The sequence below is a fragment of the Meriones unguiculatus genome, chromosome 3 (genome assembly GCF_030254825.1).
Source record: "Meriones unguiculatus strain TT.TT164.6M chromosome 3, Bangor_MerUng_6.1, whole genome shotgun sequence".
Lineage (NCBI taxonomy): Eukaryota > Metazoa > Chordata > Mammalia > Rodentia > Muridae > Meriones > Meriones unguiculatus.
The window spans coordinates 239110-252340 of record NC_083351.1 but is presented as its reverse complement, the minus strand read 5'-3'; the positions used below and the strand labels follow the sequence as shown (position 1 = coordinate 252340).

General features: G+C 48.6%; 2 protein-coding genes and 1 non-coding gene across 8 annotated transcripts; 2 read left to right on the top strand and 1 right to left on the bottom strand.

Moving 5' to 3' along the window:
* The first annotated feature begins 70 nt into the window (after nucleotides 1–70).
* Tnfrsf4 (TNF receptor superfamily member 4) lies at nucleotides 71–6263 on the top strand. Of its 5 annotated transcripts, none has more exons than XM_021656627.2 (7): nucleotides 71–3457; nucleotides 3699–3821; nucleotides 4386–4493; nucleotides 4902–4968; nucleotides 5551–5747; nucleotides 5828–5947; nucleotides 6038–6263. In XM_021656627.2, the coding sequence occupies exons 1-7, from the start codon at nucleotides 3328–3330 to the stop codon at nucleotides 6106–6108; spliced, it is 816 nt and encodes a 271-aa protein (XP_021512302.1). In that variant the 5' UTR covers nucleotides 71–3327; the 3' UTR covers nucleotides 6109–6263. The 5 variants fall into 5 exon arrangements, with proteins under 5 accessions (XP_021512302.1, XP_060234865.1, XP_060234867.1 ...); XM_060378882.1 differs by having other exon boundaries at nucleotides 4386–4526; XM_060378884.1 differs by lacking the exon at nucleotides 3699–3821.
* A 3030-nt stretch (nucleotides 6264–9293) lies between these two features.
* LOC132653270 (U6 spliceosomal RNA) lies at nucleotides 9294–9397 on the bottom strand. The gene has a single exon (XR_009591050.1). It is a non-coding gene; the product is annotated as a U6 spliceosomal RNA (small nuclear RNA).
* Nucleotides 9398–10516: 1119 nt separating this feature from the next.
* On the top strand, nucleotides 10517–13190 carry Tnfrsf18 (TNF receptor superfamily member 18). Of its 2 annotated transcripts, none has more exons than XM_060378879.1 (5): nucleotides 10517–10728; nucleotides 11534–11656; nucleotides 12180–12267; nucleotides 12440–12646; nucleotides 12710–13190. In XM_060378879.1, the coding sequence occupies exons 1-5, from the start codon at nucleotides 10575–10577 to the stop codon at nucleotides 12747–12749; spliced, it is 612 nt and encodes a 203-aa protein (XP_060234862.1). In that variant the 5' UTR covers nucleotides 10517–10574; the 3' UTR covers nucleotides 12750–13190. The 2 variants fall into 2 exon arrangements, with proteins under 2 accessions (XP_060234862.1, XP_021512287.1); XM_021656612.2 differs by having other exon boundaries at nucleotides 10518–10728; nucleotides 12440–12642.
* Nucleotides 13191–13231: the final 41 nt, after the last annotated feature.

Sequence of the window (13231 nt, the reverse complement as noted above, 5' to 3'; positions counted from 1 at the left end):
CAGATCTCTCTCAGTTGCTGTACTCTGCTTCTGAGAACTGCTTCAAGGTGAGGGTGCTGCACATATCAGGACCAGGCGCTCTGGTCCCGCCATGGGCTTACTGCACTGTGGGAAATCATGCAACTCTTGCGATTTCCTTGAAAAAGGAAAGATTAAGATAAAATTAGATCATGTTTCTCTGGAAATGATCAACCCCACAGTTCTGGTAAGGGGTGGCAGGCCATTGGGGTAGGATCTTCCTCAGACACCTCAGAACCATGCAGGATCCCTGACTGCCTTGTGAGAAAGTGCAGATGTTTGTTGTCACAAGCATCATTACTTTAAAACAGAATTGCGTTTTTCTCACTTTTTCTTTTTTTTTTTCCAGACAGGGTTTCTCTGTGTAGTCCTAGCTGTCCTGGAACTTAGCGGTCTACCTACCTATGCTTCCAAAGTGCTGGGATTAAAGGCATGCATTGCCACTGCCCGGCAACACATTGCCTTTTTTAGGTGGAAAAAAGAAAACATCGTGGCTAGGTAGCTTACATTAGAAGCTTTTGAGGTGGACACTGGTTAAAGGGGTTTGTAGCTTTCAATAAATATTGATTCTCCTCATAGAAGTGAAAATAGGACCTGAAGGCAAGACATGGAAGAGAGTGGTGGGATTTCATGCATTAGGAAGCTTATGTGGGATCAAGTTGGGCTATGAGGTTAAGATCAGCATCAGAGCCTGAGCTGGTCAAGGTCCCAGGATTAGTGTTCCTGAAGGTTTGTTTTAGTATTCGGGACCACCACCTAGGTTTGTTAGGACAGCTGATTCCTCATCAGTTCTAGGCCTGCTCTAGATACATGACCCAGTTTCTTCCACAGGACCCTACTTCTGTGTGTTGTATTGAGGGTGTGGGATATGAAGCATGGATCCTCATAGTTGTTAGAGTGTGGTGGCACCTGAGCTGGTTCCTAGGCAAAGATGAGACTTCAGGACCCAGAATGATAATGTGGACAGGAAGGTCTTAGCCAGTCCCAGCCTCTGGGTATCCCAGAGTGATAGAACACACTACTCTGAAATATGGACCTCTCAGCAGACTATCACCCTTGACCACCATCCCCATCCTGCTCTTGCTCATGCCTTGGCCTGGAGTGTCGTGGCTGAGATGGCCTCCAGGACCCTATCTCCAGATGAAGGTGCAGCGCAGCCCTGGAAGCCAGCAGGTACCTGGCAGGTAGCTATTGCACAGTAGCACCGCTCTTTCAAAGGTTCTGATGACTTCCAGCCTGGTACTCAAAGGGCAGCAGCCTGTGGGAGCTGCTGAGGTGCCTTATTTTGTGGAACTGAAGTGGTGAGTGGGGCTCAGAGCTGTTGTCTCCCCTGAAATTTTTAGGGGTCACCAGCTCAGTGGATACAGTAAGGCCAGCTACTGCCAGTGATCTTTCTAGTACCATGAAAGCTATTCAGTTCAGTGTGGTCCTGGATGGAAGCAGCTTCAAACAGAACGGTCCTGCTGTCCTGCTGAGATCCTCTGCAGGGAGTCTCTAGGAACAGGAACAGAGGACACATCCAGGCTTCTCTGTACCTCTGTTGACCTGTGTGCAGAGGCTAAGCTGCTTGGCCAGATGTGACAGCCAAGAATAGCAGAGTTCTGAGGGGAGGAACCATCAGTACCTCCAAGCTGCCTGACCTCAGGAGAGACCATGAGTTGAATGTGAGTTTTACCTTCCTTCCTGCTCACTTGGACTGGAGAATGCTCTACAGGATGCCCTGAGGATTCTTCTCCAGGACCTTCAGTGTACTTCAGAAGCATGGGGAGGCCACGCTTTGTAACCCCTTGGCCCACTCTGGGTTTTCCACCTACTTCCTAGCTCACCCTGACCTTCCAGGCTAGGAGTTTCCATACGAGGACCGGGGACTTCTGCTTTCACCTGTGATCTTGGGTGGGGGATTTCCAGCTCCAGTCCTGTGCCTCATTCTGCAGCTTGACTATTCCTGTACTTTATTTTTATTTTTATTTTTTATTTTTAAAACAGATTATCCATCTATAACCTAGGCTAGCCTGGAATTTGCAGTCATCATGTGTTTGTCTCCTGAAAACTGGGATTACAGGTGTGCACCATTGTGCATAACTATAGCATGTAAATTTCCAATCAATTTGGGAATTGATAATTGTGCCATGTCACAGTTTAAATGTGTGATAAGGACACTGAATCCCTGCTAATTCACTTCCTTCTTCAGTACAGTGGTTTCTATGTAAGAAAAGGTAGCCTGGGTTGAGCCCAGTGACACACATCTGTCATGTATTTGGGAGATAGGTCATCACGATGGTTCACCGGTTAAAAACATTTGCCAGAACCCAAATTTGGTTCTCAGTATTCATATCAGGCAGCTTACAACTACCTATAACTCCTGCTCCAGGGGAATCAGACACTTCTGGCCTCCTAGGGCACCGATGCCACATGCGTATATTTTCCCTAACACACACACACAGTTAAAAATAAACTAAATGTTTTAAAAAAGAAAAAAGATGGAAGCATAGGCTATAGAATAATTTCAAATGTCAGCTTGGGCAATTTAGTGAAACTGTTCAAAATAAAACTTGAAGAGTGCTGTGGATATAGCTCAGTGGTAGAACACTTGTCCAACATGTAAAAGAACTTAGGTTTTTAGTACTACCAAAAATTTTTTAAATATTTTTTTTGAAAAAAGAAGGAAAAAAGTGCATTGACACTGGAGAGCTGGCTTAGTAGTTAAACTTGTACTGTTCTTTTTGGATGTTTTTCTTTTTGAGACAAGGTGTCTCTGTTATGTAATCCTGGTTGTCCTGAAATTTACTATGTAGATTATTAGGCAGAGCTGCCTACTTGTGTCTCCTACATACTGGGATTAAAAGGGTGCAATGCCCTGGCCAGTGGTAAGAGCATGTATTCTAGAGGACCTAAGCTTAGTTCCTAGCACTCAGCACAGTGGCTCACAGCTGCCTTTAACCCCAGCTCTTCTGACTTCTGTGGGCATTATACTTATATTGCACATACCTGCCTCCTCAAAGAAGAAACAATTAAAAATAAACATTTTTTCTTAAAAAAATTGCTTCTGTGCGCATTTGTGTTTCTGTATGTTTCATATACATATGTTGGGTACCTCCCTTCACATGCCTCAATGGCCCGAAGCACTTTCCAGCTTGTTATGGCACTTTGCACACGCCCGTGTCATATACACAGTAACACAGGTATAAAATATGTTCACATACCTTCCTGCCTCTCCGCCTACTCTTCTCGCCCCTCCTCCATAGCTCTTATAGCCACATCCTGCAAGGAAAAACCCCAGACTCCTGTGAAGGCAGAGCCCATACAAGGATGTGTGTGTGGGCTCAGCAGCCCACAGCACTTCTGCTCCTGGGACTCATACTTGGAGTTACAGCCAGGCTCAACTGTGTTGAAGATACCTACCCTCATGGTCACAAGTGCTGCAATGAGTGCCAGCCAGGTGAGTGGCCTGGCTTTGGGATGCAGTGGCAGGGTTGGGGAGGAGCAATTCTTAGGGGATAATGATGGAGACACAAGTACAAAGGTATCCTGGAGGTAAATGTCAGAAACCATTGTCACAGATGTGACAATGTCACAGTCACAGGGCCAACCAAGAGGCTAGTCCAGGAAGAGCCAGGATGCGGTGTCTTCACAGTCCTGGGCTGTAGCTGACTTGTTTAACTTTCTGGGCTTTCCTACAGGCAACGGTATGGTGAGCCGCTGTGATCACACCAGAGACACTGTGTGCCACCCTTGTGAACCTGGCTTCTACAATGAGGCGGTCAATTATGATAGCTGCAAGCGGTGCACACAGTGCAACCAGCGTGAGCTCCTCCTACCCTGACTCTCACTGTGCAGCCCAGCAAGGGAGTAGTTACAACAGTGGGTGCCCATATTTCCCATATGATTGCAAAACTTAACTCCAAGCCATGATGAATCCTGTTCACTAAGGGGTCCTTAGTAACTAGGGCATTTCTCAGGGGCACTTATGTCCTCTGGGGTGAAGGCTTAGCCTGGGCCATATGGAACTGGGGTGGAGCACATGTTGGCCATGTGGTCTTGCCCAAGCTGTCCTAGTGGGAAAGGGTGAGGCCCTGGTGTGGAGGTGGCAGCGTATCTGAGGATTCTGAGTCAGATGCTATGGTCTGGAGATGGGTTGTCAGGAGTATGGAAAAGGGAGCCACAGCCACCCAGTGTCAGCTCAGTAGCTTTCTCCAGGGCTACATGACTAGGAGGAACAGAATAGCCAGGGAGAGGGTCTTAAGAGAGGAGAGGCCTGAAGCCAGGCTACCATAGTTCTCTCAGCTTCAGCTTTGCTCCTGCGCCATTGTCCATAGGTCAGGGCTATGGGAAGGCCTCAGTCACAGTCTCTATCTGATCTTCCCTAGGAAGCGGGAGTGAACTCAAGCAGAATTGCACACCTACTCAGGATACTGTCTGCCAATGCAAGCCAGGCACCCAACCCCGGCAAGACAGCAGCCACAAGCCTGGAGTTGGTAAGCTTCCAGGTGGCCCCCTATACCAGGAAGGTAAGTGTCTGTCCATGGCCAGTATGAGGTGGTCAGGATCCATGGATGCTGGCCCCGTGAATCAAGGACCACAATAATGGTATAAATGAGCCAAGCTCTCACTTCAGACACTGTCACTTCCCTAGCATCTCTCTAATCTTGGCTGAGAACCCCTCTTTCAATGGGTCATGCCAAGTCTTGGACTTAGGGTCAACCCTATGGTCAGTGCTAGTGGGAGGCATATGGGAAGGAAGGAGTTTGCAGAGGCCAAACTCCTCGTATCCACTTACAATGGGGAGTGATCACTAACCATCCTGTCAGCCCCCACCTCCAACAGCTCAGTATCCAAGGCCTACCTAGTCATATCAGAAAACTGACTTAATGTCTTTGCTACAGACTGTGTTCCCTGCCCTTCTGGCCACTTTTCTCCAGGCAACAACCAGGCCTGCAAGCCCTGGACCAAGTGAGTATTGTGGCTGGCCAGGACATTCAAGACTGGTGGTATAGAACCAGAAAGGTTTGAGCATTTAAGAGATGGTGTCTCGGGGGCTGGAGAGATGGCTCAGAGGTTAGGAGCACTGACTGTTCTTCCAAAGGTCCTGAGTTCAATTCTTAGATGCAGACAGAAGAATGTATATATAATGAATAAATAAATAAATAAATAAATAAATAAATAAAAGAGATGGTGTTTCAATGAGTATGTGATGGACCAGTTCAGGGAACAGAAATCCAGGGCCAGGGGTCTTCTGACATCTGACATCAACACAGCCTTGCTGTGCAAGTAGAGCAGGGGTGTGAGATCCTAGCCCAGGCCCCAGGAACATGTTTGCCCTCAAGTTGTGCTTCTTCTCCAGAGGGCTGGAGAAGTATAGGGTACAGGTTGAAAGCACAGAACTCCAGCTAGGAGCAGGACAGGAATGAAAACAGGGTGAAGACAGAAACAGAGACAGGTATGTGCCTTGGTGGGAGGAGGTCTTGGCAGAGTTGAGGATGGTCCAGTGCAACTTCCTCCAGTCTCTAGCTAATGGACACCCTTATCCCACAGCTGTACTTTATTTGGGAAGCAGACACGGCATCCAGCCAGTACCAGCTTGGACACAGTCTGTGAAGACAAAAGCCTCCTGGCCACACTGCCCTGGGAGACCCAGAGCCCTACATTCAGGCCAGCCACTGTCCCGTCCACTACAGTCTGGCCCAGGACTTCTCTGTTGCCCTCTACACCCACCTTGGTGGCTCCTAGGGGTAAGAGACACTGGCCTAGTAGAGGATAGGGAAGAGAAGGCAAGGGTGAATGAGTTCACTCAGTTGGCCTCTCCTTATAGGTCCTGCATTTGCTGTTATCCTAGGCCTAGGCCTGGGTCTGCTGGCTCCCTTGACTGTTCTGCTGGCCTTGTACTTGCTCCGAAAGGCTGGGAGGTTGCCTAACACTCCCAAACCATACTGTGAGTACCTACTTTGGGCCCAATAAAGCTTACTTCCTTGAGGGATGAGACCTAACTCTTCACTGGTTTTTCCTTCTTTGCTTTTCCTAGGGGGAAACAGCTTCAGGATCCCTATCCAGGAGGAACAGGCTGACACACACTTTACTATGGCCAAGATCTGAACAGTACCTCAGGAGTGGATTTTATGGGGCATAGGCAATCCATATCCTGAAGCCTGCCAGTGCCCTCCACACCGTTCTAGGTGCTGGGCTGGCTCTGTATGCTGTGCATACTGTCTACCTGCTGGTACTCCCAATAAACATGCTGGCAACTGTGAGTGTGTGACTGGCACTGGGCTAAGGTTGTATCCTCTTCTGGTGGTTGTGGGGGTTTAGACCAAAGTGAAGGTCCACTCAGAAACCATACTTAGTCATATGTACTCCAGTTTGAATAGGGATATGGAGTCCAGGAGGCCTGAAAGGTCAAGGAGATAGTACTTAGGGAGCCAACTGGCTGGAGTCTTGCTCTAAAGTAGTGGTTCTCGGCCTTCCTAATGCTGCAACCCTTTAATACAGTTTCTCATGTTATGGTGACCTCCCACCATAAAATTATTTTCTTTGCCTCTTCATAACTGCAATTTTGCTACTGTTATGAATCATAATACAATTGTTATTGGAGATAGAGAGTTGCCAAAGGGTTTGCAGCCCACAGGTTGAGAACCACTGCTCTAAGGGGACCTAACAGTCTTAGCCAAATGGGAAGGGCCCTGGTCACCAGAGAGGCTCATGAAGCGTGGAGCTTCTTTTGACCCCCGTGGCTCAGGCAGCTAACAGAGAGGTATCTGTTCTCTCCAACTACCTAAATGGGGAGAAGGTGTTTGATGGGCCTTGGGCACTGAAGGTCCTACCTTCTCTGTAGCAGGCAGTCAGCCAGCTGTGCTGGGAAACTGAAGCTGCTACTTGAGCCAATTTTCACACAAACACAGACACAAAAATACACCTGAGGACCCAAGGTCCTCTGCTGCCCTCTACTGAAAATGGTTCTAGGAGCAGCATCTGGGAATGGCAGTGTTGTTCAGGAAGCACAAGTACCCAGAAGTTCAGTGAATTGAAGACAGTGCCAAGCTGCTTGTGGAAATAGCCAAGTGGTTCTGCCTAATCATGTAAGTGAAACCAGAAGCCAAGAGAGCCAATACTGGTGTCATGGGTTGCATGTTAAGAGTCACTAAATGAGCCAGGCGTGGTGGCGCACACCTGTAGTCCCAGCACTCAGGGAGGCAGAGGCAGGCAGGTCACTGTGAGTTGGAGGCCAGCCTGGTCTACAAAGAAAGTCCAGGGGGCTGGAGAGATGGCTCAGAGGTTAAGAGCACTGCCTGCTCTTCCAGAGGTCCTGAGTTCAATTCCCAGCAACCACATGGTGGCTCCTAACCATCTGTAATAAGATCTGGTGTCTTCTGGCATGCAGGCGTACATGCGATAGAACATTGTATGCATAATAAAATAAAATATTTAAGAAAAAAAAAAGTCCAGGACAGCCAAGATTAAACAGAGAAACTCTATCTCAAAACAACAACAACAAAAGAAAAAAAAAAAAGAAAAGTCACTAGATGGCCAAGTGTGGTTGCACATACCTTTATTCTCAACATTGGGAAGACAGAGGCAGTTGGATCTCTGAGTTCAAGACCAGCCTGATTCAGCTTGGCCAGGGCTACTAGTTGAGATCCTATCTCAAAACAAACAAACAAAACAAAAACCCCAAAACAAACAAAAAATAAGATAAAAACAACAACAAAACCAAACCAACCCAAACAAAAACAACAAAAGAGTCACTAGATATGCTCCAGGGGGTGCCGGGCTGTGTCAGCTGTGCTCTGAGGAGGCATAGGAAATATAAGGAACTGTAAAAATGGCTGTTTCCTGCCGCTCGCCACCCTGAGGCCACTGGCCTGACAGTACAGCAGCATCTTTTACTTGGTCTGTTGTAGCCATATATGATGACCATAAGCCATTACTTCTGCATGCTGGGGCATCCTATTACTTCCAACTCAAATCACTGTGACCCACATGGGGTGGCTGGACAAAACTGAGATCCTAGTTCCCCTCCTACCTTTTTCTTCTCTTTCTCTAACAACATTCAGCTGCTTCCAACTAAAGAAAACACCCACCAAACCACTGAATGCCCTTCATTGGGTGCCCATGTGCAACCACACCTTAAGCTCACCCCCATCACAGACAAGTCAATGCCTAGAGAGGCCAGCAGGAAGCTGGGGAGGGTTGGAGGAAGATTGCTGTGGGGTTTAGGAGGTTAGAGATTGTGGGAAAGACGTTTCATCCCCTCAATAGGCAGGTCATAGCTATGCCTCCTCTTTGCTGGGCACAGGTCTCCAGTCTTCCGGCTGTATTCTGCTCATTTTTGGGCTGCTGGGCCTCTTCCCAGATTGAATATCCATGACCCTACCTGCACAGAAAATGGGTTTACTTTCTTTTCATTCTGGTGCTGTCCCAAAGTACATTCTCTATACCCTATCATCTCAAAAACTCCCTAACTGCCTCTACTGAGGCCCCATGTCAGTTTGGGAATTCCCCACAGGGTCAAACTGCCAGGACCCTGTGCTGCCTGGAATATACTCACTGAATCCTGTGAGACAAACTTCATGGAAACACAAGGAGTTGCTCATAAAGGAGATAGCAGAGCGCAGATAAAAGTCACTCTGCCCACCACCCAGTTTTGTGTTCTTGGGAGTCCCTTGCAGTAGATACCTAGAAGTGGGTGGGACAGGAAGTCTGACATAGGTGCTGACATTTACCAATGTCATCTGCTTGAAAAGATCTCCCCAGGTATACGGCTTGTGTCTTTTGATCTTTGTGGTCTGTGTGTGGTTGACACAGGAGCACTGTGTCTCTTGGAAAGAACCTCTCTCTGTGGGACTCACTAACAGCCTGTACCTACCTTGCAAGTCTATATCAAGCAGACCTTGCCCTTGGTTGAGCGAGGACACAACACCAAGGCTAAAAATCCAATGGGACACCCCAAGGTACACTGCATGGCAGTGTTTTGGGGGTAAATCAATTCTTTGTTATCTCTACCCTGTGGAAGAGGCTCTTGGCTAGAGAACAGGGATCCCCATTGTGAGGGTTTCATGGTTGGCAGGAGATACCATGTGTGTATGCATTTACCACAGTGGGGGTGATATTATTACTGCTTAGATTTTTGTTTGTTTGTTTGTTTGTTTGAGACAGGGTCTCTTTCCATAACCCTGGTTATCCTGGAACTTACTATATAGAGCAGGCTGTCCTCGAACTTAGAAATCCACTTGCCTCTTCCTCCCCAGTGCTGTGATTAAAGGTGTGCACCACTATGTTCATCCCCAAATATGGAGTGCTTCATGAATTTTTTTGTCATCCTTACACAGGGGCCATACTAATCTTTGTAATCTTCCAATTTTTGTATATGTGCTACCAATATGAGCATTTCCTTAGATTTTTTAAATGGTTAGAAACACAGCCAATACTGCCCTCAACACTTTTATTGGTGTCAGGGAGTGTGGCTTCCCTTCTGCCCTTCTCAGACTCACCTCTCAAAGAAGAGGTTCTGCTGAGGTTGGCCTAGAGTGGAGTACCCCGAACTCCCTCTCTACCCCGCAGTGACTAGGGCTGTCTCTCAGGAGGCTTACACACCTGACACCAGAGAGCAAAAGATGTTCCACAGATGCTGGCAACTTCTGACATTTCCTAATTCCTCAACCTCCTCCAGCTTCAGCTTAAAGGGTGTCAGGCCAGGTTTCCTGGGCCTTCCACAGTCACAATGGTCTCCAGGACTCCCATGCCTAGGTACAAGCATAGTTATATCCTGAGATATCCAAGTCCATGCCCACCCCCTGTATTCCCAAAAGTCATCACCATGTTTCCTTCAGCTGGAAGATGTGGGAAGTAAGGCTGAATAATACAGAAGGGCTTCCTGGTAGATGCAGAGTTCCAATACCTGTCAATGGCCACAGGAAGAAACTGAGGTTCAGAAAGACAGGATAGTCTCACCATCAGGGAGAGGCCTAAAGGGACTCCTTTCCTGTTGTCTAGAATTGTGTGAGGAGGTGAACAAAGTGGCTCCAGAGAGAGTCAAAAGATCCAAGCTGGGACTGCCAGGGCTGGATCTGGGCAGGCCATACTACCTTTGGCTTCATGTGCTTGCTAGGAAGGCCCAGGGTATGAGGACCTTGTCTGAAAGGCATGATACATGCTCTGGACTCCCCTCTGTGGCTCTTCTAGTTTCCCAACCCTAGAGGAGCTCCCTGGGGTAGAAGAGAAAAGGGGGAGTTTTGCACAACAATGGAGAGTGCCCACAGGCAGCAGCAGCAGCATGTGTAAATGGACATTTTTTTTTTCCTCTGCAGTCTAGCCAGGGAGGGTATGCTGAAGTTGGAAAAAGCTTTTTGGGGTTCAGGAGATGTTAAGAAAGATGGTGGCATTGTTTCACACTTTATGGAAGGCCTTTACAAGAACTACAGATGCCTACCGGAAGCTGGGGGTGGAGCTGGCCTGGAGCCCAATCTGAGGGGTGGGGACAGAGGCAGAGGCGGAGACAAGGCATGTTGTAGCAGACCGGGGACTCCTATAATCAGCTCCCAGAAAGAAGACTGAAGAGAAGCACTATGGGAGCATGGGCCGTGCTGTGTGGAGTCTCACTGATTTGTGTGCTGGACCTAGGTCAGGAGTGTGTGGTTGAGCCTAGCTGTGGCCGTGACAGCTGCCAGCATGGGACTGGCACCAACAAACGCTGCTGCACATCCATTCCGTGTGCTCCAGGTAAGGCAAGGAAGGGAGCAGGAGCCAGAATATGCAGCAGCACCCTTCTCTGCACTCACACAAGGACGGTGGGCACAGTGCACACATGAGCGGTAGGCAAACTTTCTGGGTCTATAGCCTTGAGTCTGGAGCTCTGAGAAAGAGGTAGAAGGTCTATCCTAGCTAGTTGTCCAAGATCAGCAATGTGGGAGCAGAGGCAACAGGGGCTGGAAACTTCTCCCTCAAGAGGGATCTGGGGTCCATGGTTAAAGAGGACCATCCCAGGGCTGTTAGGTAGGTCAAACCTTAGCCACGAAGCTACTCTCTGTCTGGGTTGGTGTCCCAACATTCTCCTCTGCCCTGTCCACTGTCTGTGACAGAGTTGTGGCTGTAGGGCAGTCTGGGGACCCATCAAAGAAAAATATCTCAGCACCTAACCTGCCACACCTCTGGTACAGAAAGGGGCAGCTCTGAGGGCCCATGTTTCTGTGATAGAAATGTGGACAGCAGTGAAGGCAGCTTCTGAGGTGTTCCTAGTGCCTTGAAGGACAACATAGGGTGGGAATGGAGCAGCATTGGCCCAAGAACCTTAGGAACCAGGTGACTCCCACATGTAATGGGACTTATGAAGCCACAACTTCGGAACAGTGGAAGGTAGATATAATAGCAGTCATCCATGTGAGATGAACACTGAGCTGGACAAAGCCTAGGGTCTTACATTGGTGTTAAGAATGGAGGCATAGCACCCTTGCCACCTGACATACCAGTAGTAGCTCTGGAGACAGAGGGGCTCTGCCTAGTAGCTAAGGCTCTCATTCTTGCCCAGGCATGGAAGTCTGTCCTAAAGAAAAGTGTGTATGTGTTGTGCCGGAGTACCATTGTGAAGACCCTCAGTGTAAGACCTGCAAGCATCACCCCTGCCAACCAGGCCAGAAGGTGCAGTCTCATGGTATGTCTGAGGGAGACTACTAAAGGTCACAGATGTCCCTAAGCTGACCATGAGTTTGTTCGAGGGCCATATAGATGCTCAGTAAGCATGTATAGGTGTGTAAGAAAGCTTGCACATACAGGGCTCATGGGTATATCTTCTGGGTAGACAAGGACCTGAATCCTAGATTCTAGAAGGGATAGGTGGGCCTAAATGGTCTCAGTACCTGAGTCCTTCCTGTTAGCCTGAGATTCCCCATCATAATGAAGGTGCTGAAGTCTCTTTAGGGCTTGCTGTGAGAGGCTGTGGGGACTGCCCCCATGCTGGTCTGCTCTCGACTGTTATTCTGGCTATGGCCATATCTTACCACCAGTTCTGTCCATCTGCATAGGGACCAATGTATCATGCCAGTTCTGGAATAGGTATACTGCCTATCAAGGCCCTGGTCCTGTGGAAATTAGACCTGGTGAATAGATAGTCTGACTCCTAGTCTGACTCCTTCATTAATCTCAGTGGCCCCTACAGTCTATCTGTCTATCTACAGGAACTATTAAGTTTGGTTTCGAGTGTGTTGACTGTGCCAATGGCACCTTCTCCGCGGGTCGTGAGGGCCACTGCAGACCTTGGGCCAAGTAAGTCCTGGATGAGTAGCCTAGGCCTGTTCTGAGGGAGCCTTTCCTATCCCTCCCTTGTAGTTACCCCCAAGAGATTCCATTCATCTACCAAATGGCTCAGAGAACAGCAGTCCTCCTAGTGTGGCTGCTTGTGTAACCGAGCCTGACAGTGTCTGTGTCTGTGTCCCAGTTGTGCCCAGTTTGGATTTCTCACCATGTTCCCTGGGAACAAGACCCACAATGCTGTGTGCATCCCGGAGCCACTGCCCACTGAGCAATATAGTCATTTGACTGTCATCTTCCTGGCCATGGGAGCGTGCATTCTTTTTGTAACCACAGTTCAGCTTGGCCTGCATGTATGGCAGCTGAGGAGACAGCACATATGTCCCCGAGGTCAGTTGTGTCCCAGGGAAGGGGAAAATGTGCCTCAGGCCACTTGCTGACCATTGTTTCACCACAGAGACCCAGCCAGCCCTGGAGGTGCAGTTACCACCAGCTGAGGATGCTTGCAGCTTCCAGTTCCCTGAGGAGGAGCGTGGAGAGCAGATGGAAGAAAAGTGTCGTCTGGGGGACCGGTGGCCATGAGGCCTGTTTCTCCTCTACCCCATGCCAGGCCCTCTAAAACTTGTCCAGACCTACCCTTAGTGAGAGCAAGGGCTATGCTGTGCCTCCTTCCCTGAGCCTGGCCCTGCTCCACTCGACAATGGCGGGAGTAAGATGTTGATAGTGGTGAGTTACAGTTGATTGTGAAAAAGAGAGGTAACTACAACCAGGTCCTATAGTTGCCTTCTTTTGCCAGCTCTGTTGGAGTAGGGATTTTGGGCCCTCCAAGAGCACCGAGAGTTTAGACTTTGTACTGGTGGTCTTCAATAAAGACTTGTCTAGTAACCTGAGGAAAGCAAGGGCTTTCCTAGGGCTGCATTTAAAGACACCGATTGTCATCCTATGCCTACGGTCATTTCCAAGGTATAAAATGGGGAGG